This window comes from Musa acuminata, chromosome BXJ3-9, assembly GCF_036884655.1.
Source record: "Musa acuminata AAA Group cultivar baxijiao chromosome BXJ3-9, Cavendish_Baxijiao_AAA, whole genome shotgun sequence".
Classification (NCBI taxonomy): Eukaryota; Viridiplantae; Streptophyta; class Magnoliopsida; order Zingiberales; family Musaceae; genus Musa; species Musa acuminata.
In genome coordinates, this window is record NC_088357.1 from 4569521 (window position 1) to 4595084 (window position 25564).

The following is a 25564-nucleotide window of genomic DNA, read 5'->3' on the forward strand; positions in this document are numbered from 1 at the left end:
GCCGGCCATCCGCCGATTCCAATCGCTTCCTGCCGTGCTTTTTGTTACTTCCGAGGTATCCTCCTACCGTGTACCATAAACGGTGGGCTTAGAAGCAGCATCATCCGATCGGGACCGTTCGTTGCATGCTGCTTGAGCGGACGAACGGACAAGATGGGCGGAAGTCGATGAAACGGAAACCGACACGCGACGCGGATAAATTTTGGTACGGTAGCTTGAACTACATCAGCCCGGTGAGGGGTAATGATGCAGTTTACTCGAAATATTAGGGGTATTTGTTAAACTAGTCACGTAGACGGGATGACGACTCGTGGGATAGGGGATCCTCTGCAATTGTATTTATAAGCATACTCCTAGTACCAGTATCATAACCGTTCATCTACACCGACGTGGAAGATGAACGTACGATCAAAGGTTACGTGGTCCAGACGCCGGAGAGGATCGGAATGCAGTGTAGGCCCGGCGGCAAGCTCGGCATGGGCATGCCGGCTATAACTGCCCGTATGCCGCCGCTTACTCCTACGCTTGTTGGTGGACACCCACAACGTCGCCCGAGAGTAGTGCCGTGTGGGACCCCCTTTTGAGGCGGAACATGGGCGGCGTGGTGGCACTTACCGTTCTTTTCGTGGTTGCACTTTCTGAAGCGGGAGCAACTCGGTACCCTGTCTCTGCCAGCTGTAGGCCCCGCTATAGCAACCCTATTACGTAGTAAAACGTCGACGGCTTTCTTTTCGGGTCGAATCATGTGGACGGGAACGGAGGGTCAATCCCGTCCTAGGGGGCCCCACCAGGGAGTGGGTGACTTTGGCGTGGTGAGTAAAACCGCAAGAGAGAAAGATGATGCAGTGTACACGTGTCTGCGTTTTGATGTACAGTTGTGTTATTTATTGTAGTTTATTATTGATATTTATTTATGTTGTAAATGCGTGACAGGGATACATAAATAGTGGGATGTTGTTTGTGTATACTAAACAAAGGAGCTCTTTTTATTGCTTGCGAAGGCGATCAATCATCTCACCAACCTCAATGCACCGGTTCTCTCCTGATGGCTTCCCACGTGTCCTCTTCTGCCTCTCCCTTCTCCAATATGTAGCAATATTCTTTTCCCGCGCCCATTTCCAATCGATCGAGAACGAGTGGGAGCGACAGCGAGAGGGAGGAGAAATCAGGAGAGCGAGGCGAAGAGAGAGGGCGGTTGTGAGAGAGAGGGAGGATGTGCGGAAGGACTCGTTGCACCCTCAACACCGATCAAATCGCTAGGGCTTGCGGCCTCACTGTCAATGCCGCCTCCATCCGCACCCACGAAATCGACCGGTGAGCATATCGATAAACCCTCACCCTGTGTTCGATTCTCGCGATGGATTGTGATTCTTGGTAGAAGGTCTTAGGTGTTGGCTCCTCTTTTGGGTCTGATTCGTAGGTATCGTCCGTCCTACAACGTTTCGCCAGGGGCGTACCTGCCGGTGGTGCTCGTGGAGAGGGCCACGGGAGAAGCGGAGGAGTCGCCGGCCATCCGTTGCATGAAGTGGGGTCTGGTTCCCAGCTTCACAAAGAAGACCGAGAAGCCTGATCACTACAAAATGGTACTGAAAATTATGGTGGCAGAAATCATTGGATTGAACATTTCATTTGGAGATTCAGCTTAGGGATTCGATTTGGATTTTACGGGTTATTGAATTTATTGTTGTGTGGTTTGTTATCTGGTGGCTTTGAGGTTAATATCCACTATAGTGAATCACTGTGTCCTGAAAAGTGGCCATTTCGATCATTTGTGGAGCTGCATAAGTGTTGGCTCATCAGCCGCTTTGTCAACGGGAGCAGCAGTCTTATGTGCTTTGTTGCTTTTACAGGTTTAATTTACTATAAACCTGAGCAGCAGTCAAAATAAACATAAAATTAGTGATGATGCAAACATTAAACCAACTTCTATTGTCAAATTAACATTAAACCAACTTTTTGGAGAGAAAGAGGAAAAAATCGAAAACCAAAAGAGAAATCTACTAGAGATCAACAAATAAATAAGCATATTAGAAAACCGACGAAAGATTTAACGTGCTTCGGTAAATTCCATATACATCCATTGAGAAAATCAAATTCTTCACAATGTGAGATCTAAAAATTATGATCTTTAGTTATCCTCATCCAAACACAAATTTCTTTACAAATCCTCTCACATAAATCCCCAAGAATTTACACTCTTTTCTCACCCTAGAGAGCACTCTCTCTAGATACTTTAGAGAGAAATCCAGGAGTAACAATAGAATTCCTCACATCTTGCTCTTCCCCACTAAAACCTAGAGATATATGAGATTTTTATAGAAGAATCAAACTCTAAGTACCTGGGTTTCCTTCCTTGAGGGGGTCTTTTTCTCGTACTAGGATTCCCGATCCCACTGGGATACTGGCTCTAGGAATCCCAAAATATTTGCCAATCCCAGTAGGTGTTGGCTCAATCAGCCGCTTTGTCGATAGGTGCTGTAGCTTTATGTGCTTTTTTGCTTTTATACGTTTAATTTACTAGAACCTTGAGAAGTAATCAATATAAACTTAAAATTAGTGATGATGCAAACATTGATCCAACTTCTATTGTCAAATTAACATCACATGCATCCTCTTATGCAACATAAGATTCATCAACATATTACTAGAAATTGATAGGAAGTGCATTACCATAACACTAACCATTATACTTTATTATCCTTATATATTTCATTTATGTAAGATACTCAAGCAGAAAGTGAACACATCTTTTTAAGTCAAATAAAGTTATCATCGAAATGATTTCTTAAAAATAGAGGGAAAATATCTTATTTTGTACAGCTTTAGTAATGAATTCTGCCTCTCACTTATGAGTTACTGAAATAAGATTATTGTGTTAGACCACAACTAATGACCTATATCTGTAAAAGGTGGTGAGTGAGAAATATCTTTCAACTATTGGATAAATTTTCATTTTGTGCAATACATGCCAAAAAGTTTAGGCTTGCTACTAACGAGAAAGACAACTGTGATCTTTTCCCTTGTATGCAGTTCAATGCTCGATCAGAATCAATAAAAGAGAAAGCTTCATTTCGTCGACTTGTTCCTACTAACCGGTGCCTTGTGGCAGTAGAAGGGTATGACAGAATTGAGTACCTTTATCTTTTCTGCTTTGTTGTTTTCCCATTACTATTTATTTATAAGCTAGTTTCGTACAACATCTCTTCCTTTGAGAAATACCATTATGAATTTCTGTAAGATGATATCTAAACCTTAAACACCCTAAATATGTTAGGGTTATAGATAGAACCAAAATATTCAATTCTGGTCATTGTGGCCTGATTAAACTGTTAATCTTGATGCAATTGGACCTAGCTTTATTCATGTTGTGTCCTTTAATATGAAATCATATGTCCTGTAGTCATGTAATGTCATTTCACTTTGACTGCAAGGGAACTCTTCATGGAGTTGAGAATTGTCTAGCTTTACTCTTTGTGTTTTTGATCTTGTTATTTTGATTATTAATACCTGATCAGTGTGCGTGCAATCATTTGGATGTAGATTCTACGAGTGGAAGAAAGATGGTTCAAAAAAACAACCATACTATATACATTTCAAGGATAACCGACCTCTTGTATTTGCTGCTCTCTATGATGCTTGGAAGAACTCAGAAGGTGAGTTTGTTATCTTTTTACTTTTACATTTCGAAGACTTAAAACAAATGACGTAAAAGAGATAAATATGTTTGCTAAGTTGGGCAAAGACAATGGACAAGTATTTGTACTTGAGGGATGAGATATGAAGTTCACCAATTTTAAGATCTACATGTTTAAGAGTAGAAAGTTGAAACATCTCTTAGTTTTGCATAGTGTCATTTAGGCAAGATTGAAATCCTTGCTTGAGACTTGAGAGTACTAAAGTCTGGCTCTTTGAATATTCATAGTGTCCCAGCAAGCATGTATTTATGCTGTCAATTCAGCAGACCTGAAACATGGTTGACATATGGACCAACAAAAGCTGGTAAGATACATATTTGGCAGTCAAATTATATCTTGTGCATAAAATAAGATGTATGGCAATATTTAATCCTCAGGACAAGTTACATTTTGCAGCAGGTGCATGCCTTATATGATATTGCCTTTGGCTTAAGTGTCAAGCTGGAAATAATCATATTTTTATGCAAAGAAGAATTAGATTGATTGAAGTAGTATTTATTGTCATAATGATATTTTTCCTTTCTATTTTACATTTTTCTTATTGTTCTTCCCACTAAACAACGTTTGGATTGTTTCATTCCAATTCCATGATTGACGGCTATAAAACGTTCTTGGTTTTGCTTTTTGTTACAGGGGATATCCTTTACACCTTAACAATTCTGACCACAAGCTCATCATCGGCCTTGCAGTGGCTTCATGGTTTGATCTCTTGGTCTTTTTCCTCTATCATGAAATTTGATGGTTTACATCATAGTTTCTAGTAAGTGGTGGAGAAATTGGCTAGGTATTTGAACTGGTTATGGCCTGACAAGTAGGCTTTATGAAATTTCCCTGTTTAAGATTGAGAAATACAAATTAATATGATGGAAGGTTTTTGTAAATAGGAAGAGATGTAGCAACATTTCCAGAATTTTTGGTTTGGTCGAATAACAAAAAAATCTGTCACAGCTGCATTAATTAACCATTATGATAGCAAGTACACTCTTCAATTTGTTGCCATCATTTAATTGTTTGAATAAAAAATTAAAGTTCATGGCATCTATAAACTAAAATTGTTTCATGAGTTTCTCTTTATGTCATATGGCTCATTCTATATGGTCACGGTACATTGGTTGCAAGAAGAATAGCTCCAAAGTAAATTTTGGTACCACAATAGTCACAATGCAATTCACCCCATTTCAATATCTACTTCATGGAGCAAATTATAATAACTAAAAATTTGTCAATTCATGTGCTAAAACTAAAAAAAGCTGATGTCCTTGAAACCCAATTTGACATAAAGCTCTTATAATTGCAGAAGTAGAAGAAGATGAAGATACTGTAAAGCTTTATCATTATTTTGAGCAGTCTGAAGCATGGATTTGGTTTTTGTTTTTGTTTTGTTTTGTGTTTTCTTGACAAACAAAACTTGTGCAACAAAACTTGTGCTGTTGCTTTTTTCCTTTTAGAAACTTAAATTACCTGAACAACCAAGCAACTTGAACCCCTCAGGTTCTTTTAGGTATCTGACCATTTTGTAAACCATGAGATATATTGATGGAAGACATGTCACACGGATTGCATGTTGTTTCTGTATCTTAGCCAAGTTGTGACGAAGGCTAATAAAAAAAGTTATGATGTACAATCAGACAGAAATGTGGTTGAGTAATGGTGGATGACACAATGTAACTGATATTCTAATCCACTGTTAAATGATGTGACCACATTGATATCTTTAGTACCATATGGGTGTTCATATGGCAAACGACATATCTATTTCTTCAAGATGAGTATGTCTCTTATGACTCATGCCATAAAGACTTGTTAGTTAAGGGAAGAGCACTGGATGGTAATTGAGTTTATCAATTAGAAGGTTGTGTTGATTTGGGATTGAAAATGTTAATAGTATGCAAACTTGTCATAAAAGGGAACACTATGCAATATCGATTACTCAAATGAATTTTGGTGGTTGTTTTTTTAGGGCTTTGTTTGTCAGAGCTGTATCTTAGTGTAGCTTCATTTACCAACAAAACAGACATATAGGTCCAAACGATCTGAAGAAGATTTTGATGTTGAGGACTGCATAGAACAATTGTCAGGGAACCTTTCTGAGGATTAGAGTTGTCCACTTGTTATGTACAGTAAATGTTAGAACCTATACTAATATCACTCAGGATCATGCCTTCTTCAAGATATGTCGTGAAGCTCTCCATAATGAATGCTTTGTGCAATCTATTCAACAGCAAAATATTAATTAAGCTGGCTGTGATTTCCCAAGTCTGCAGCATGCATTATCTGTATGAGCACTAATATATTGTTGCAATAAAAGACATTTTTATTCATACGAAGAATTTTTGAGGATTCCTCATCACATATTACATATGTTTTCCTTGTGTTGATTTCGTTCATCCTTTGGTAGATGTTTGATTCGGTGTTTCATCTCTGTTCTTGTCCCACTCTTGTGCAAAAAGATTCCAGTACCTTCTCTACATTGAGTTTTGGCAGGTGGCCATTAGACTCATTGCCATAGGTGCTGAGTCCTATTATGTGCTGAGGATAGAGTATCCCCTGATTCTCTTGTGACAATAAAACTGACGACAGAAGTAAGAAAAGCTTACTTCTGAATGTTTATGGTCTATCTGATGACGTAAACTAATTGTGTGATGAGGCCTATCATGTTAACATATATTGTTATCATTTGTGGTCTGTGTTCTAGTATAGTGGTCTTACTTCTTTTCATCAAGTATTATAATGGAATATTCCTTTAGTTTTGGTATTCACCACTTTTAATCTGGAAAATCTGATGTTTGTGGATCATCAACATATATATTATTTCCATCACACTGCTTGCTGTTTTATCCTTCATGTTAATTGATGACTAATTTAATGTGCTCTTCCCTGCAGATCGGATGCCTGTGATCTTGAGGAATGAGGGTTCTGTTGATGTTTGGTTAAACAAAGCCATACCAGAATTCGAAACTGTCCTTAGGCCATATGAGGATGCTGATCTGGTAAGTAGTTCTGCTTTAGAAGTCCAATTGGCTTATCCCATCTGGTGGTGGGACTTATTATTCTTTGGTGTCACTGTACTTGTGCTTTTTTTTCCTGCAATTGTCAATATTCTTCTATATACCAATATATCTATGAATAAATTCATTTCAACCTTTTTTTCTTGTAAATTATTCTTCTTGTTATGCTTATTATTTGAATTTTCTTGTATTTCACCATAAATTATTTGGTAGGTTTGGTATCCTGTGACAACTGCAGTTGGTAAACCATCCTTTGATGGGCCTGAGTGTATTAAAGAGGTACATCATATCTTAACTTGTATCACTTCAGAAGTTATTTTATGGAATTACTAATGCAATTGCTAGTTGACAATTGTCAGGAAGTAGAAATTGAAGCATAAATTGCTTCAAATTTCTATGAAAATGCTTAATAGTAAATATCAACCAATACTGATTAGTTCCTCTAGTACTTGAACAAGATGTTACTACTGGCTCTTTGGGTAAAGTATTGTTACATTAGGAGTGTTAATTTCAACTACTTTTTTTTGTGGTCTTAGTTTGTTGTGAAGATTAAGAAATGCTTTATTCTGCTTCTAGAATTATTTCAAGGGCTATTTTTGGAGCTTTAGGTTGTATTGTTTTTGGAAGTAATATTATGGAGTTTCGTATACGGTTTCTAATAAGCAAAATTTTGGAATATAGTGACCAACAGATGCATAAATTACAGGAAGTTACTGTCGGTTTGATTAATGGCGCATACCTTGATATTGATAAATTTACCTGTATAGTAAGTGTTTTGAATCTTCCAAGTACTGATTTTTAATAGGTGCCTCATGCCATATGTTGCATAAATTTTGGTTGATTTGCAATATCTGAGAAATGCTTTATTTTGTTGCTTTGGCTGTCCAGGGACATTGTGTGTCCGGTTAAGTTGTAATTTGCCATAAATAATTGACACAAAAGTTACAAGTTAAGTTTGAATGAGTTCTTCAAGTTAATCGTGTAAAAACCTACTTTTGGTGAGTAACACAATTCAAAAGCAAATAGATAAAATTTGTGGACATATTTAACCAAAAATTGAAATGCTAAATTGAACTCTGTACAGCCAAATTAGAACTGGTAGGATGAATGATGGACCCTTTGTGCAATCCTATAATGCCAATTTACAATCGTATATACGTTTTGCTCTATTAACTGCCAGATACAACTCAGCTCAGCTGACAGAAACCCAATATCGAAGTTCTTTGCAAAGAAAACTGATGATAAGGACCAGATGGAGGTAAAGCATGGTAAGTCCCTCAAGGAATCTCCGAAAAAAGAGATTTTTGATATAGCTGCGGAACTCAGTATATCATCTGAAGAATCGCCACAAGGAGATCACTTCGATGATCTGAAAGAACATCTGGAATTCAACACACATGCAAATGCTGATGAGTCTGATCACTTCTCCCTGCTCAAGAATCCTAGCATAGAACCAGAAATTTGTGGCACCAAAAGAGGCTCCGGGGCTATTGCACCTGATTCTGGACTAACATCTGAGAAGGGCTCTAAACCTAAAAAGAAGGCACGGCCTGTTAAGAATACTGGGGACAAGCAAGCTTCCCTCCTATCATATTTTGAGAAGGCCTAGACGTTTTTTTGTTCAGTATATTTTGATGCTTGAACATGTTCCTTGTACAACTGCAACAAGTTTGCTTGTAATTGTCCTTTTACCTGTGAAGTCCAAACACTAATCAGTGACCTGGTAACTATATACTACAAGTGTTCTTAGCTCACAAGAAGCCGGAAGTGTAAGCTTTTCTCGTGTGCTTTCATCTCTTGAAGCTTCTGTACTTTGTGCTGGAGCTTTCTTTTCTCTGTTCTCATGTCAAGCTTTCATGGTTACATGGTGTCACCTTTGCTTCTGATATTTCTGACTCTGTTTTGTAGACGAGCGTTACGCAGCGTTGTTTCGTTGTCTGGTGGCGGGCGGAATCAGCCGTGAGGGACCCGCACCGTTGTTCTTTTTCTTGCTGTCCGTCCATTGAAGCCATCTCGTTTCTTCAAGGATGAGCTCGGTGGCCTGTCATGTCCAATGCTATCAACTTGCGGAGGTAAGCTAACCCTCTCGTAATCTGCGATGAAAGCGCATCATAATCGATTACTACTACTTTGCATTGTTGGCACACATCCCGTGATACTGCCCTTTTCTTGGATCATGCATTACACGTGCCTCTCCATCAATCGATCAACCTCGCTTATACACTATATAGCCAACCATACGTCGCCCATCCTCGAAAACTACCTCGCCTTTCGTCTTCACTTCCACCGCCGAATCTTCCCCAAGTCTGTTCTTCCGTCCTCCAATCCGATGGCTTCTCTCCACCCTTTCAATGCCGGCCTTCTTCGATCCCCTCCCAATCCCTTCGCGTCCTCCCCGATGGCGGCGCCTACCCGCAGCCTCCCCTTCCCCTGCCGCCCCTATCCTCCTCCTCACCGTCGTCGTCACTTCTTCCTTAGCCGCGGCGGCACCGCCCCATCTATCGAAAGGTACGCGATTCATCATAAATCAGGAATCAAGAAGCTTCGAATCCAAGAAATACAAAGAAGTCGTCCTTGTTTGATCTGCAGGAGCGAGGAGAAGAAGAAGCAGAAGAAGAAGATGCGCGAGGCGTCGGGGGAGCGGGGGGCCGTCCGCGTCCGCGTCCGGCTCGACCACCAGGTCGAGTTCGGTGAGCACGTCGCCGTTCTCGGCTCGACCAAGGAGCTCGGGTCATGGAGGAAGCACGTGATGATGGAGTGGACGCCCGATGGATGGGTCCAGGATATCGAGCTTCGCGGTGGAGAATCTGTGGAGTTCAAGTTTGTGGTTTTGTTAAGAGGGAAAAAGGATGTGGTGTGGGAAGGCGGGGGTAACCGGGTCTTGACGCTGCCTGAGAAAGGGGATTTTGATATGGTTTGCCACTGGAACAGGACGGACGAGGCCTTGGAGCTGCTAGGGACTTCTCTCGGTGAAGAGGATGAGGAGTTGCAGAGTGCGGACGTTGAAGATGTGTCTTTGGTCGAAGACCGTAGTTTTGAATCGGAAGCAGGGGCGAGTCCTTTTGTCGAGCAGTGGCAAGGCAGGGCAGCATCATTCATGCGGTCCAATGACCATGCGAGGAGAGAGACAGAGAGGAAATGGAACACGGATGGTCTCGATGGTGCCGCTTTGAAGTTGGTGGAAGGCGATCGATCTGCCAGGAACTGGTGGCGCAAGGTAAGTCTGCATATATTTTTTTCTAACCTAAAGTGATACTCAGTTGACATGGAAACATTGTTTTTACCCTTTTATAATGCTTAGTGCGAGTTCACATAGAGGGTTCTGCAAGATATGCTGGTCCACTTGCATGCTTAGAGAGAAATACAAGAATAGTATAGTATTAACCTTCCTCTTGCTTCTTGATTTGTTATTTTAAAAAAAATACATGCAAAAAGAAGGATGAATATTGTTTCCAAAAAAGAGGATTACATGAAATATCATAATAAGTAGGCAATGGATTTTTATGATTAAATAATTTAGGTGAATTCAAAAGGCTCTATGATTTCTGTTGCTAGCTGCATATTGCAATGTAATATTGAAGGGACAGATTAGTGTTTTACCTAGTTCTCTTCAAAGCATGGAAACCATAGGATGGCAGTTAGGCATATGCTTAAGGAGCTACATTAACAAGGTGATTCTCTTGTCTTTGTTCTTATTTTGCATTCGCATACTTAAGGATTTCACCCATTATAAACCCTGAAATTGTGCTTTGATTAAAATAACTTCAAAAATCAAATATGGATAAGCAGGCTTAAGCTGTTATAATGGTATTGATGCATGCACATCAAAATTTCCTTCATTTAATGGGTTTTTGATCTATTTTAATGAGTAAATCTTCATTCAATGAGGTCATTTGTCTGCCAGGATTGGTGGTGCAAGGTACAATTGCATATTGTTGTGTTGACCTTTTAGATGACATTATTGCCATGACTAATCTTCAGTAAACTCTGGAATAGTTGTTTCAGTCTTACATGATGCTTAACGTGAGACCACATAGATGGTTGTGGAGTCCAAGCAATGATTGGCACCCATGTATGGTTGGAAGCATCAAGTAAAATAGCATACTAACATCCTTCTTTCCGCTTGAACCACCAGTTGAAAATAAAATTATGAATGCTAAAAGGCTCAAGATCTTGTTTGTAAAAAAAAGACTGAATCAAATTCCATAGTTTTATTAGGTATTGGAGTTTCATGATTGGATAACTGAGGTGAATCTAAACATTAGTATCATGAAGCAGTTGCCTAATACAAGAGCATAGTTCAGCGATGTATCTAGTTCTCTACAAAGCAAGGAACCCACACAATGGAAATCACACATAAGCTTAAGGAGACGCACAAACAGGCTGGCTCTCTTTATTCATTGTTCTATTTCATCATTTGAACCTGGAAATATTAGGGTGGTGGTCCCAACCGATGGAGGGGTCTAGAAAGGGTCAACGTCTGTAGCCTTATCCCTACGAGTATAAAAGCTATTTCTGCTACTCATAAAGGAGGAACCTTACCATAACGATATAGTAATATTGCTGGGATTAAAAACTAGCTCATGATCACAAACTCATTTTACTCTAGCATAAAGAATTTGAACAAACAAGCACAAGCAATAGTTACTTGTTTTGATACATTGACATCTGAAATATCCTTCTTTCAGTGAGTTTTTTTGCTATTGCAACTAAGTTGACCTTGATCTTGCATAATTGCTTCCTGCAATGAATAATAGTAGCACGGGTAGGTATTTTGTCATATAGCATGTGTATGTGCTTCTTAGTTTGATATTGGCACTACATGAGGTAATTGGTGGATCCTATTGTGGCCATAAAACACAACCAGTTTTGGGAAATTTTCACCCACCTGTGTAAGTTTACTGTTAGGAGCTTGTTTAATCCCTTCAGGAGGACAACAAAAGGGGCAACCTGACTCTGCCGCCTACCTTTAGGATGCTAACACTAGTCACATTAACAACTGCTTGACTGGAAGGACAAAAGCTGGCTACCTAACGTCAAAGTGGTCTCCTTTCACCCACAAGACTTACAGAAGGACAGAAGCTGCCTACTCAATGTCAAAGTAGTATTTTTTCAGCGAAAAGACTTACTGCTCACTGTTTGTTGTGGCTATTTATGATCTAGAGCTAAGTATGATCTTCATTCATTTATAAGATCCTGATAATGTTCATCATATTCCACTGTTCGTTGCAGGACGATTAGCATAGAACAAGGCATCATGGTACACTGTTGAATACAACAATACTGTGGAAATAAACTTAAAAAGGAATTTGCAAAAAAATGATTGAATTGCCAATTGGTTCTGATCCCATTGAGTAGGCCTCCTATCAAGACCTGAGACCAGGGCTCGTAAAACACTATAAGCTGGCTCATGTAATAAAAACCAGAATGACAATTTTAACTGCAGATCAACCTATTTTTGTCCAATATATTACTAAAAGAATCTTTATCTCAGGTTTGATTTATTTTTAGGGCTTAAGAGTTAAAGGCTACATCTCCTCTACTCCTGTTATGCTACCTTACATGGCTTAATTGCCAAAAGGACACAATCTGGAGAATGTAGGCCTTGAGCAATGAGCAGCTTGCTACTGATGATATGTGCTTGCTAAAACAATTGCTACAGCTGATAAAGCTAGTGTTGACTTTCATTTTGATTGGCTGTTGGTTCTGAGCTTTCCACTAGTCATGGTTGCTGAAGTTGACACTTGGCAATTCCATGTTTGGCAAGTGTTAGTTCCAGACCTCTAGAAACATTTGCCGAAGAGACCAAGAATTTTCTGCTATTTTTGATCTTCTGAACAGCAACAAGTAAAAATTAACAGGATTCCAACACTGACCTTAGAGAAGATTGTCTGATGGAGACAAAGCTTGTATCATCTATTAGGCAAACACTTTCCATTAGGTATACCAACATTTCAAATCTCAGTCTGATACTGGTGCCAGTCTTTAGGCAAACCATTATGATATTGGTGCAGTTGGTGCACTGTATGTTCGTACCCCTATGCTGATCGGTACAGATTTCGTCAACGGAGGAAGGAGACTGGAAAAAGAGACAAAGAGAGATAAGGGGGAGGAGGAGGATGAAATGAAGGTGGCAGAGGAGGAGAAGCTGGAAAAGAGGAGCTGATGGTGCTGATGGTGCTGATGGAGGTGGAGGAGATGGAGAAGAAGATGAGATGAGAGAGAAGGATATAAAAATACAATTATATCATCTGTTGGTATATTATAGAAAACTAAAAGCTTGATAATAGTAGGTGGTAGACTTAACACTTGATATAATTTGGTAACAGTCAATTTACTGTTCTGTAATCCTAGTATGGTGAGACTAATCACATCTAATTACTCCGAGTTGATGGAGATGTATGTGAAACCACAATGACTAAATAAGCTTTAGCTGAACCAGTCTCCTGCATAGATTCTGATGTAATTATGACCTTTATTTTAGTTCATCTGGTTTATGTACATGCCAAAAGGGTGTGGGAATTTGCTTTAATTAAGTGCAGCCGACAGGACTGCATGTAGGGAAATAAAAAGAATTTGAAAGCTCAGTCTTGCATTAATTCCTTGTATTATTTTGCCTGCGATAATAAATTATCTATAACATTATGTGGAAGAGTGATGCATTTTCTTGTGAATTTAATGGGGTATCTGTATGGATATGGTTGTAGAAAGTATAGAACAAATATCTAGGAACAGCAAATTTCTGCTTGTTGGAAAATAGTTGAGAAAGCTGTAATATGCTTGGTGAATTTATCTGCATGAAGAGGGTCTAATGCTATTTTGGTGCTGTTAAATTGCAGTTCAAATACATGTTCTGATATTCTACTTCTCTTTTGACCTTTGCTCAACAACATAATGAGGATTCAAGTTGCGTTTTCCATGACTATCGTATCTAATTACTATCAATTTTTTCTTTATGCAGTTAGAGGTTGTACGAGAACTTTTGATTGGCAACATTGGAGGAAATTGCCTGGAAGCCCTAATATATTCTGCTATCTACCTGAAGGTTTTTTGAAATCTTTTCTGGTCTACAATGACAATGTTCATTTGTCGTTTGTTGATTTTAAAGCAACTATTACCAAGTAGCATAATTGATGAGTATATATGCTTGATTTTCTTTTCGAGAGTATAACTTTTGCAGTTGATTTTTGGAAGATAACCAACCTATTTGTGTTTTAGTGGATCAATACTGGTCAAATTCCCTGCTTTGAAGATGGTGGTCATCACCGGCCCAACAGACATGCCGAGATCTCCAGGCTTATCTTTCGTGAACTTGAAAGGATACACTACATGAAGGACACTTCACCTCAGGTTTTTTATAATATATTTATCATTTTCCATATAAAATTACAACTGTATTTTTTTTGCTTTTACTGCTTGTATGCCTTCCTCTAGAAGCATTACTATATATATGTATCATCAAATGTTAAATCTTCAGATGGTATTTCATCAACTGGTGCCTTTACTAGTCTCAAATGCACCTTATTTTTTTCTTTATTTTCATCTCTTTTCTCTAAGCCATCTGAATATGTAATCGTATAGTTTGTTGACAGATTTGCTTTAGTTCAGGTTTTATAGGATTGGCTAATACCTATCAGATATGACCAATCCAAATCAAAATCATCTAGGCTGATATCAATTGGAAGTTGGTTGATCTCTATCTGGGATTGGATGATGCAAATATTAAGTGGTTAATTCCCATTAGTTTCAGTTAATCCAAAGCTGGATTAATTGAAATTGCTTGGTTGTAGATGGTATCAGTTTATATAAGTTAACTGACTCCACTCAATAAATTATGGGTGATTTTTTGGTTGGTTGGGATTGAAATTGGTAGGAGAGAGGACAGAGGTGGAGATGATGAGAAAGAAGAGAGTCAGCAGCATAAGCAGAAAAGGAGGTGGAGAGGAAGGAGTTGGAAAAAGAAAAAATCTATGTACTGACCTTGATCATTGCTTGTTGGTGGATGCCAGTTGCCACTTCTCTCGTGAAGCTTGATGCTTGATGATTGACAGTGCAGATGCTCATGACTCATGGTGAGTAGAGAATGAACATGGGGTTTGAGAAATATATATGTTCTGAAAGCAATGTCATCTTTGAATTTAGTTCTTACAAAATCTCCAAATGTGTATATGTGTCCCTGTTTGTCAGAATTGAACATATGCCCTTTCCAAGTGTGTGTGTGTGTGTGTATGTATAATATTTATGTTCTACAAAGCATTGTCCTTTTCAATTTAGTTCTCACAAAATCTCCAAATATGTATGTCTCCTTGATTGTTAGAATTGAACATATGCCCTTTCCAAGGATATAAAATCAGCCAACGAAAATAAAAATATGAATTTTGTACCTGAAATATCATAATTTTATTTTCTTTGGCTGATTCATTCTATGTATGTGATTCAATTGGTTCATATCATGATTCTCATGATAAATTCTAAATTCAATTCCAATCTTGTGAAGGATACCTTTTCGATTGTGACATGATATACCAATTGTATGTCTTATGTATGCAAGCGTTCATACAATGGTAATGTTGCTTCTTTGCTACCAGGGAGACTGTTTAAGTCACGAAAATAGTCTCTATAAATATTTAAAGGTATGAATGCATACACTGATCCTCCTTAGACCTTGTATTAATGGGAATCTCATGCACTGGGTACCATGGGCGGTATATCGGTACACCTTAGTATATTATGTGTCGGTATGCATCGTACCGATAGCTGATCGGTACACCCGTATGGTACGATATTCAAAACCTTCCTGGATACACCTATGCTTGACAATTTTTAGTGTTTGCTCATATCATTAAATTATAAGTTGTTGGCAAGGATGTATGTCTCAGGGTACACCTTCTAACAACAGGCAACAGAATGGCCTAATCACCATGAGGCTTTGATTGGTTCAGAATTGCTCATGATCATGAGATTGCTTCTTTTATGTGCTTGAGATGTACATAATTGCTCCTTACCTGTTTTTTCTGCTGTAACTATCTAGATTCTTAGCTTAACCTCTGATGATTGTCACTTACTATCTTTTTACATTGTATATATTTACAGGATGTACTGGTGATCCGGAAGATACATCCATGTTTGCCTTCATTTAAGTCAGAGTTTACTGCTTCTGTCCCTCTAACACGCATACGCGATATTGCTCATCGTGGGGACATTCCTCACGATCTGAAGGTTGTTTCTTGTCATAGCATAGTTGATAACCTGATATAATCCTCATTGACATCATGCACTGAAATCTGCTTTTTAATTAACAGCAAGAAATCAAACATACAATTCAAAACAAGCTTCACCGGAATGCTGGTCCAGAAGATTTAATTGCCACAGAAGCCATGCTTGCTAGGATCACCAAGACTCCAGGGGAGTATAGTGATGCATTTGTAGAACAATTTAAGATATTTTACAATGAGCTCAAAGATTTCTTCAATGCTGGAAGGTTAGTGGTGTTATAATCTAACTCATATTTATGTTTTATAGTTACCAATTATAAGTTATTCTAGCGAGGCACTGTTATTATAAGTATCCAATTAAGCTCTTATCATTCAGAGCATTATCATCATCAAACAACAAGCATCATCATGAAAGTTGTTCTTCAGTATGCTTTGTAAGTTAATCAGTTACTAGTGTGTCAAAATTGCAACTCAAAATTGATACAAACTTTAGCGATAGGAGAACTCGTCATGAACTTCCCACATTGTCCTAATGTTAGCCAATAGACTCAGTCCATGTAGATAATCCCTTTCTTCTCATCGTTCATGTTTTTCCATCTATCAAATGCAAGACTGATAAAATGTTGTAGTTGTATAGCACCTAAAGGTTTTAATCAGAAAGATTTCATTTATAGTCATCATGAAAGAAACACACACTGCTTTTCTATATTGATTATGGATCTAATTAGACATAGAAAACAAGGTAAAAGATATATAAAGTTCATATCTTAGGTTTATCCTTCTCTAACTGATGTTCTTGCAGTCTCACTGAGCAGCTGGAGTCGATAAAAGAATCTTTAGACGAACATAGCTTACAAGCTCTTGCTTTGTTTTTGGATAGCAAAAAGGTAATTTGCATTTTCTGTCAATAAATATCATGTCTTTATGCATTTAATGGTATGCTATTTATATTTTCCATTATGCATTTGATCATATGTTTTTAATATTTTATATTCCTTTATAAACATGTAATTTGTTAAATGGAACTTATTAATCACCAAGGTTTTAAAAATTATTGAGCATTTCTTTTATTTCTATTAATTTGTGGATACTTATAATCACCGTTTCATGAAAATCCAAGATTTGCCATCAACATAGGATAAGTTAAAAGGCATAGTTAAAGTAGAGAAGTCTTCATCAACTTCTGTTTGACTCTCATGATGGATTAACATTTTTTCTATGGTTCTATATTCCTAGCTAAGGTAAATTTTGGTAACATAAGAAATGCCTTAAAACCTAAAATGCTACTTGGCAGTTAGCATTATAAGAAGATCTACCTTTATTTTTTCATAGTTTAAGCTTATGCAATTGAACCAAATAGCAAAGCCTCAAAATTCACCTTGATGCCAGAAAGGCCTAAAATTTATGTGATGACTTCTCTTTTAGTGCATTTAAAAATAAGCCACCCACAAAAGATGAATATTATTTTCTTTAGTAGACTTTTAAGAAGGAAATATCTAAAATCTTCTATGGTAAAAGTAAAGTTCAAATATTCTTGCTGGACACTTGAAATTTTCAAAGGTGTACTTGTTAGGTAGATATTCATTAGAGAATTGTTTGTGTGCTTGTAAAGTTCTGGTGAATGTTTAGTTTATTGGGTGTACCATGTTTATCCTTTTTTAAGGTTTATAGAATCTGATTCGGTTTTTATCTCAGTAATAGAACCTTCACCATTGATGACTTGCTTAATAGCTAGACGTTGGAAGTAATTTATAAAGTTTACCATGCTTTCATTTGTAGTCAGATTTCTGTGTCATTACAATAAACTTATCTAAAATGTTGCAGAGCTTAGAGAAGTTGCAGGAAGAAAAGAACTTCATTGAAAATGGTGGGGTTGAATTGCTGATGGAAACTCTGACATCTTTATCGGGTATAAGGTCACTCATTGTGAAAGGTCTTGAAAGTGGTATTAGAAATGATGCTCCTGATGCTGCCATTGCAATGCGCCAAAAAGTATGTGCCACGTTCATATGTTATTTTCCATTTGTCTTTTTTGCTTATACCCAATCTCTATGCGTCTTTGCATTTATGTGCAAGTGACTCTCTACATGCAGATGTGCTTGTTACATACACATGATATACACTCTTTTAAGTCTTTTATATGAAAATATTGTTTACTGTTTTGTAGTGGCGTATCTGTGAGATTGGCCTTGAGGATTACTCTTTTGTTCTCCTTAGCAGGTATTTACTTTACTATAATCTCTTTTGAAATTTCTAATCAAACTTAATTTTGTAATAAGAGCTTTTAGTTTTTATTACATATCTAATGCAGATTATTTTTCAATAATTAGACAAAGTAACTAGCAGGTGATTCTTAACATAATATTTTATGTTGTTTTACACGTAGAACTCTGACAGAACAATATGCATTTATTTAAGTACTGTTCTGAAGTCCAAGAATAATGATGCCATGCAAATGTGAGCTTGGGCAGCATGGTATATACTTGCCAATGTTGCCCATGCAATACCCCCTCTCATGTTCTTGTGTTATGCCAAGCTTGTTCATGTGCCAGTTTTTGTGCCAAGTATATTTATTGACTTCATAATTCGGTAATGGAGAGGGATGAGCCTTGGTATGACATTAAGCTTGCTCTTTTACAGCCTGGGTAACCAGGGCTTGAGTTAAGGAAGCAACCTCTCTGCCAGTGTAGTGTGGGTAAGGTTGTATACATTGACCCTCTTTAACACAGACCCTCCTTAGACCTCACACTGGTGGGAGTCTACTGTATTGTGTTTGTCCTTTTTTGTAATGTGACATTAGGCATCTTTGATGTAGTTTTCTTCTCATTCATTTTTTAGAACCTAAACTCTTGCAAGCTTTATTTTTGTAACTTGATTGAAATATTATTGACACAAATTTACTTATGAATACTCCTGTTTAATGAAATGAATGATCTTGATCTATAGTTTACTTAGTACATCACTTCGTCTTCCTTGCTGTTTATTTGTGACATTAATGAAATAAACATTGCTGTTTATTTGTGACCAAAGTACTACCCGTGGAATTTGAAGGAGCTTTTCTATAGTGTCATTTTTATATTCTTTCTGTAAATACATAGCGTGAAGAAGTTTTGGCATTCTTTTAAGACTCTGGACTTATCAAGGCAGTTTGTTTCGGAAATATCTCTTACTGCTGGAAAATTATTAGTACAACTGTAAATTTTTAGGTTAACTTTTACTCATATATTGTCATTGAGAACTGGTAATGTAAGTCTCTATTGTGGCTTGACTATTCTTAATTTCCACTTCATAGATTTGTTAATGCTCTTGAAGAAATGGGAGGATCGTCGTGGCTTGCACAAAAGATTGGATCAAAAAACATAAGTCCTTGGACTCATCCACTTGTTGCCCTAAACATTGGCTTACGCCAGGTTTGGCTTTCAGGTTGGAAGTTAGAGGAATGCAATGCTATACAGAATGAGCTTCTCTCATGGCTAGATAAAGGCATATCTGATAGAGAAGGTATTTCTCATCTTGTTCTAGGTTTTATTGCATTACATTTAGTGTAAGTCTTATTTTCTGATGGTATTTACTTGAACATGTTACTTTTTCCTGCTTATTTGTTTTGGTTAGGCAGTGAGGAAGGAAAGTATATTTGGTCGCTAAGGCTCAAGGCTACTTTAGATAGAACAAGGCGGTTAACGGAAGAATACTCCGAAGTACTTCTTCAGATTTTCCCTGACAAAGTCCAGGTTGATGTTTGTGTTCAATTCTAATTTCTATTTCACAATCATCACTTTCTAATCTTTGCTGCTGGGTTATGATCAATTGTATAACTGTTTCTCTCTAAAGTCTTTTCATATTAGAAGCCAAATTGCTTATATATCATGTCATATTGTATAATGTATGGAAAACATCTTTCTTTCCCAGTTCACCAGTACTAATTAATGGGTATTAAAAAGTTATCATACACTAGTAATTCTAAACATGTTGTTGCTGATTGTCTTTTATCCCTTTCATCGAGACTTGATTTGAGCCACTAATGCTGCATCTTGTGTCACTAATTTGGAAAAGAATAATATGCTTTTCTTTGACTTGTTTCACCCTATGGTTTAGAAAGTGACACCTTTTTTTTTCTGTTTATACCCTCCTGTATAGAATGCCCCTGTTTTCTAATTGTCATGTTTGCTTATTCTTTAGATGTTTTATATTCTATACGTATTGTGATTTGCATGAGTAATTACTTATGCTCTTCTGGTGAAGTGTGAGATTTTATATATGCCTTCCAGGTTAATATCCTTCTGAATGAAGAAGCTGTCCTTTTCTAAATTGATGTTTAATTTCTTTCATAGATCTACAATTTATTATCTCACAGAAGCTTGGTGATGTGTTTCCCCATATAGTGTTTGACAGTGACAAATCGTTCTTTTTTGTTTGGACTTTTCTTTTGCCATCTTTATGTTGGTTTTACTGACCTTCTCAAGGTTAGTATTCTGAAAAACTAAGCTATCAAATGAATCTTTTGACCTAGTTTATCTTTACATTGCAGAGGCTAGGCCAAGCCCTTGGAATCCCAGAGAACAGTGTAAGGACATACACTGAAGCGGAAATTCGTGCAGGGTATAGCTTTCTTCTCCTTAATTTTTGAATGTTACTTTAATCCAGCAATTTTTCTAGGCTTTATTCTTTTTTTTGTTATTAGAGAATTAACATCTGATTTTGTAAATTTAATTACATTGTGTGCAAATTGTTTTTTTGCCAGTGTAATTTTTCAGGTTTCTAAGCTATGCACTCTTCTACTAAGAGCTGTACGGGCTGCATTGGGATCATCTGGCTGGGACGTTCTTGTACCTGGAGTGGCTCATGGAACCCTTCTACAGGTACTCAACAATAATAATACTTAATAGTTTTACTAGTTTGAGTGAGATAACATTTATATCAAAATTGAACTCCTACCTAGTTGATGACTATGCTTGAGGAAGGATGCAATCATCAAATTGGCAATGACATGTAAACAGAATGTTAAGAAGTAAACCATATGGCAGCTGTAATAACCATTATCATTCTGCAACTCTTATTATCCTTGATAATTCAAGTCATAGTAAGTATATTGAAATAACTACTTAACTTCAGGACATGATAAATTTCAGTTTTCCACTAAATTGTATAAAGATATTAAATTGATTTCTTTTACAATCACAATCCTCATGTTTTTATATGTATGTACGTACACATATGTATATGTATATATATAGACAGAGAGCGAGAGGCACATACTTGTATGTGCCTACCAAAGTCTCTGTTAGAAACAGAAGATAAAAATGAAAGGTTTTGAAGGTTATAGGATATACTTCGAGAAATCTGTGAGCCAGCAGTTGAATCACCATTTGGTGTTTATTTTATCCTAATGAATTTTAAATCAAACAAATCTGATTTTGTTATATGACCTTTTCAGCTTCGTGACTTCCTATAACTTATAATTTATAATTTTGTAAAAGAAGACCTGATTCTCATTCTATCGTTTTATCATATTCTTCAGGTTGAAAGCATTATTCCTGGTTCTTTGCCTTCATCTGTCAAAGGACCTGTCATTCTGGTTGTCAATAAGGCTGATGGGGATGAGGAGGTTGTTAATTTTTCTATTCTTGATATTGTATCAACTTTATTTTGTTGGTCCTAGTGCTACTTATGTTATTAAACATTTAATTTTGCTTTTCTTGAATGTGATTGCTGCAGGTCAAGGCTGCTGGAGATAATATTGTAGGAGTTGTACTTCTGCAGGAGTTACCTCACCTTTCTCATCTTGGTGTTAGAGCCCGACAGGTCAGTTTATGACTTTGCCTTTTGCAACTTTTTAATTCAAGCAAACTATTTGGCAATTTCAAATTGAGTTCGTATTTTCATTGGTGCCAATTCTTAGGAGAAAGTGACATTTGTGACATGTGAAGATGATGATAGAATTGCTAGCATCCGGAAGCTTGAAGGAAAATATGTTAGGTTATGTTCTTGACCTTTCAAATTTTCGATTTTGATCTTTATTTTTGAATTACTTTTGTTGATTTGTATATTTGTTCACTATGGTACAGTTTTCAATGCCTCTATCCCTTGGGAGCATGAATTAACTGTTACCTCAAAGATAGATTTCCCTACTTGCTAGCTTTTAGGTCTTACAGCTACTCCATTTATTCTTTACATTTGCCTTTGCTAGGAATTTGACATCTGATTTGGAAGGTTCATGTAAGTCTATAGCTAGATGTGAAGTCCTATCAAATCCTCCATGTAGACATGGAGTTGAGGTGCTCTCTATAGTCTCACATCTATACTCTCTCTCTCTCTGTAGACTCCTGCTCCACTCCTCTCCTTCTCCACTTCTCTTCCTCCTGATTTGCTCCTCCTTCCCATTTTTGTCCTCTCCCTTTTGGGTCCAACTGGTATGTTGGCGTATTGTGTGTCAGTATATGCCGGTGCATACAGGTTCCATACTGGTCCAGATAGGGACCAGTATGGGTCTGGTATCCAGTTCTCAAACACTCTTCTTGAGCATTAAATATCGAGGTTGGCTATATTTTTAAACAAGGATCAAAGTCTAGGATCATTTAGCCTAAGTTAAGAAAACCTATTATGTCATGTGTATACATTAATGGAGGTGAGGTAATGAATGCTTTCACATTACCGTTTAAGCCTAAAAGACCAAATTGGTCCAAATGTTATAGAGGATTCAGCACAAAGTCACTGTAGCACGAATTTGATGTCGCTTCTCGATATTAGAACTTGCTGTTTGTGTTATTTTTGTCATTTGAGCCAGAGGTGGCATGCCAGGGGAGAAGAATCTGAAAGGGATGGAGAATATCGATGCATAATTCTTTTGCTGCTTTGATGCCAATCGTGACTTTCTTTATTTCTCTGCTCCCATGCTACAGCAGTCATGCCAATTAACATTGTACAAAATCAGTAGTCTATTGGTTTCCACAATGCCAATAGTACTCGGTTCCATGTTCTTGATGATCAACTAAATGAGAAAACATCATGTAATCGGTACAGAGTACTTAACCTATAAGAATAGGCAGTAAATAGGGTTGGGGTGAGCTTCAGTTGTGTGCACTCATGTTTATTTGTGTCTACATGGAAGCCCAAATTGCTTTGTCTGTTCTCAATAATATCTTGATAAAACCAGAAGGAATCTTCTCATGTCATGTTCCCTATCATTGATCATGCTAGAGAGTACTTAAGAAATATTCTTCATAAGGATTTTGTGCCCAATAAAGAATTCTTTTTCTTAGAATTTCATTTATGCACATACATATTCATGTAAGAGAAGTATCTCTGATGGGAAGAAAAAAGAAGGCATCAAGAGACCCTCCCAGCCCTCTTGTCATGAGGGCATGTGCCAACATTTCTGATGCATGATAAAATTATATGCAGTGTCCATTGGCACACCTTTGTGCTGTCTAGCCCACGTTAAATGTTGGCCTAGTCCCCTAGCCATTTCTCAGTACCTTGACCACCATGTTGATCCGTACTTATACCTTTTTGGCATGGTACATTGCAGCTCATGTTAACACGTGCTGATTGGTTTGATAATATTTATGCATGTATGACCTAGAAATTCCAACATATATGCACCCTTTTTTTTTTGGTTCTGTAACTTACATATTGATGTTTTCTATATTGAAATTAGGTTGGAGGCATCAGCTACTCATGTTGAAGTGTCTTTCTCATCTAAAGAAAATAAAGAGGCTTTGCCTGAAGAACTATCAAGTACTTCAACTTCATCGAAAGATGAACTCCCTAGCATGCGATGGTCAAGGGAGGTATCATCTCTATTTTTTTATTAAACAAGTGTTAGATACCAAAGGTTTCCCCTTCACCCTCATGACCCCTCTCTCTCTCTCTCTCTTAATGCTTTCCGTGTTATTTATTAATCTTTTGAATATACTGACAGGTAAAACAGAACCCTTCACATGGTACTGCTAGTGTGCTAGAGCTTTCACAGGCAGTTGCTGAAACATCTGGTGCAAAAGCTGCTGCTTGTGGTCTCCTTGCTTCTATGGCGACAATTTCTACAAAAGGTAATTATTGAATCAAAACTGTTTTATTGTATTGATCTTTTTTAGAATGAATCCTCATCTTGAAGAAAAATAGCCTGTCTGAACTACGTACCAACCCATATTATTTCTGTCATCTTCTTGTATATACAAGACTCCTCAGAACCTTCTTCTTTGCGTCAATTAGTGGAGATATCATCCATAGTTAGGATGACATACTATAATCTTGCATTAACAACTTCTCCTCTTGTTTGATTTGGGCCATTTGATGTCAGTTAACAGTGACCAAGGAGTTCCTGCTTCATTTGGGGTCCCTTCAGGGGCAGTGATTCCTTTCGGGTCTTTGGAATTGGCAGTTGAAAGAAGTGGTTCGATCAAATCCTTCCTATCCCTAGTAGAACGATTAGAGACAGCCAAACTTGAAAATGGTGAACTTGATAGATTATGCTCTGAGCTCCAGACGCTGGTTTCAGCCCAACGTCCATCCAAAGAAACTGTGGAAGCTATCGGAAAAATTCTTCCAATCAATACCCGTCTTATCGTAAGGTCTAGTGCCAATGTTGAGGACTTAGCTGGGATGTCAGCTGCTGGTTTGTATGAATCTGTTCCAAATGTCAGCCTCTCAAACCCAGGTGCCTTCGGAGCAGCTGTTGGCCGAGTGTGGGCTTCCCTCTACACAAGAAGAGCCATTTTAAGTCGTCGAACAGCTGGTATCCCCCAGAAGGATGCAATGATGGCTGTTTTGGTGCAGGAGATGTTGTTCCCAGATCTCTCTTTTGTGCTTCACACAGTTAGCCCTATTGATCGTGATGCCAAGGTGGTTGAAGCAGAGATTGCTCCTGGTCTTGGGGAAACGCTTGCCTCAGGAACTCGTGGCACACCATGGAGGCTTTCATCTGGAAAGTTTGACGGAAAAGTAACTACCCTGGCTTTTGCAAACTTCAGTGAGGAGCTATTGGTGCTTAATTCTGGCCCTGCAAATGGAGAATTTATTCGCCTAACCGTGGACTACAGTAAGAAGCCATTGACAATCGACCCTATCTACAGGAGGCAGATTGGTCAACGTCTGTGCACGATAGGCTTCTTTCTCGAACAGAAGTTTGGGTGTCCGCAGGATGTTGAAGGGTGTGTGGTCGGGAAAGACATTTTCATAGTTCAGACAAGGCCCCAGCCATGACCAATCGAGATCAACCTTGTTTCATCGGTGATACTGATCGGGGAAAGAAAAGGTGAAGTGCTTTACCACCAGAGGTGAGGCTGCAATTCGATGTGCATTCTGGAGCATGGAAAAAATTTGCAGTAGGCGAGGACACACAAACGAAAGGCTTCATCCATCATTAGTATCAGTTAAAGGTATTGTGAATGGGCTCGTATGCTACTAAGTTGCTGCATTTCTGGACTTCTCGTAGATGCTCACGCTGGTACATGGTGTAAACTTCACTGGATTTTTTGGACATCTTCCCAGTGAAAATAGCTACAGATGAATAATCCGATGCATGGTTGGGTTCTATCGTTAATAACTTGGATGTCAGTCTGCTTTGCTACTCTGATTTGAATTAATGGCAACTTTGCTGTTCCTATTTAGTATAAAAGATATTTTTTTGGTACTCTTTATCTATTGG

The 25564-nt window shown here is 37.8% G+C and overlaps 2 protein-coding genes across 3 annotated transcripts; both read left to right on the forward strand.

Moving 5' to 3' along the window:
* Nucleotides 1-1077: 1077 nt before the first annotated feature.
* Nucleotides 1078-8862, forward strand: LOC135649809 (uncharacterized). 2 transcript variants are annotated; one of them, XM_065168639.1, is made up of 8 exons: nt 1078-1314; nt 1421-1583; nt 3031-3116; nt 3541-3653; nt 4329-4394; nt 6579-6685; nt 6917-6982; nt 7884-8481. In XM_065168639.1, the coding sequence occupies exons 1-8, from the start codon at nt 1214-1216 to the stop codon at nt 8310-8312; spliced, it is 1131 nt and encodes a 376-aa protein (XP_065024711.1). In that variant the 5' UTR covers nt 1078-1213; the 3' UTR covers nt 8313-8481. The 2 variants fall into 2 exon arrangements, with proteins under 2 accessions (XP_065024711.1, XP_065024712.1); XM_065168640.1 differs by lacking the exon at nt 7884-8481 and adding an exon at nt 8612-8862 and having other exon boundaries at nt 1080-1314.
* LOC135649808 (phosphoglucan, water dikinase, chloroplastic-like) lies at nt 8801-25556 on the forward strand. The gene is made up of 19 exons (XM_065168638.1): nt 8801-9211; nt 9293-9920; nt 13665-13748; nt 13922-14053; nt 15797-15922; nt 16006-16184; nt 16721-16805; nt 17743-17910; nt 18086-18138; nt 19211-19419; nt 19531-19649; nt 20447-20517; nt 20660-20777; nt 21437-21523; nt 21634-21720; nt 21818-21894; nt 23576-23708; nt 23840-23966; nt 24218-25556. Exons 1-19 carry the CDS (start codon nt 8802-8804, stop codon nt 25117-25119), a joined length of 3795 nt encoding a protein of 1264 aa, XP_065024710.1. The 5' UTR covers nt 8801; the 3' UTR covers nt 25120-25556.
* The last annotated feature ends 8 nt before the right edge of the window (nt 25557-25564 follow it).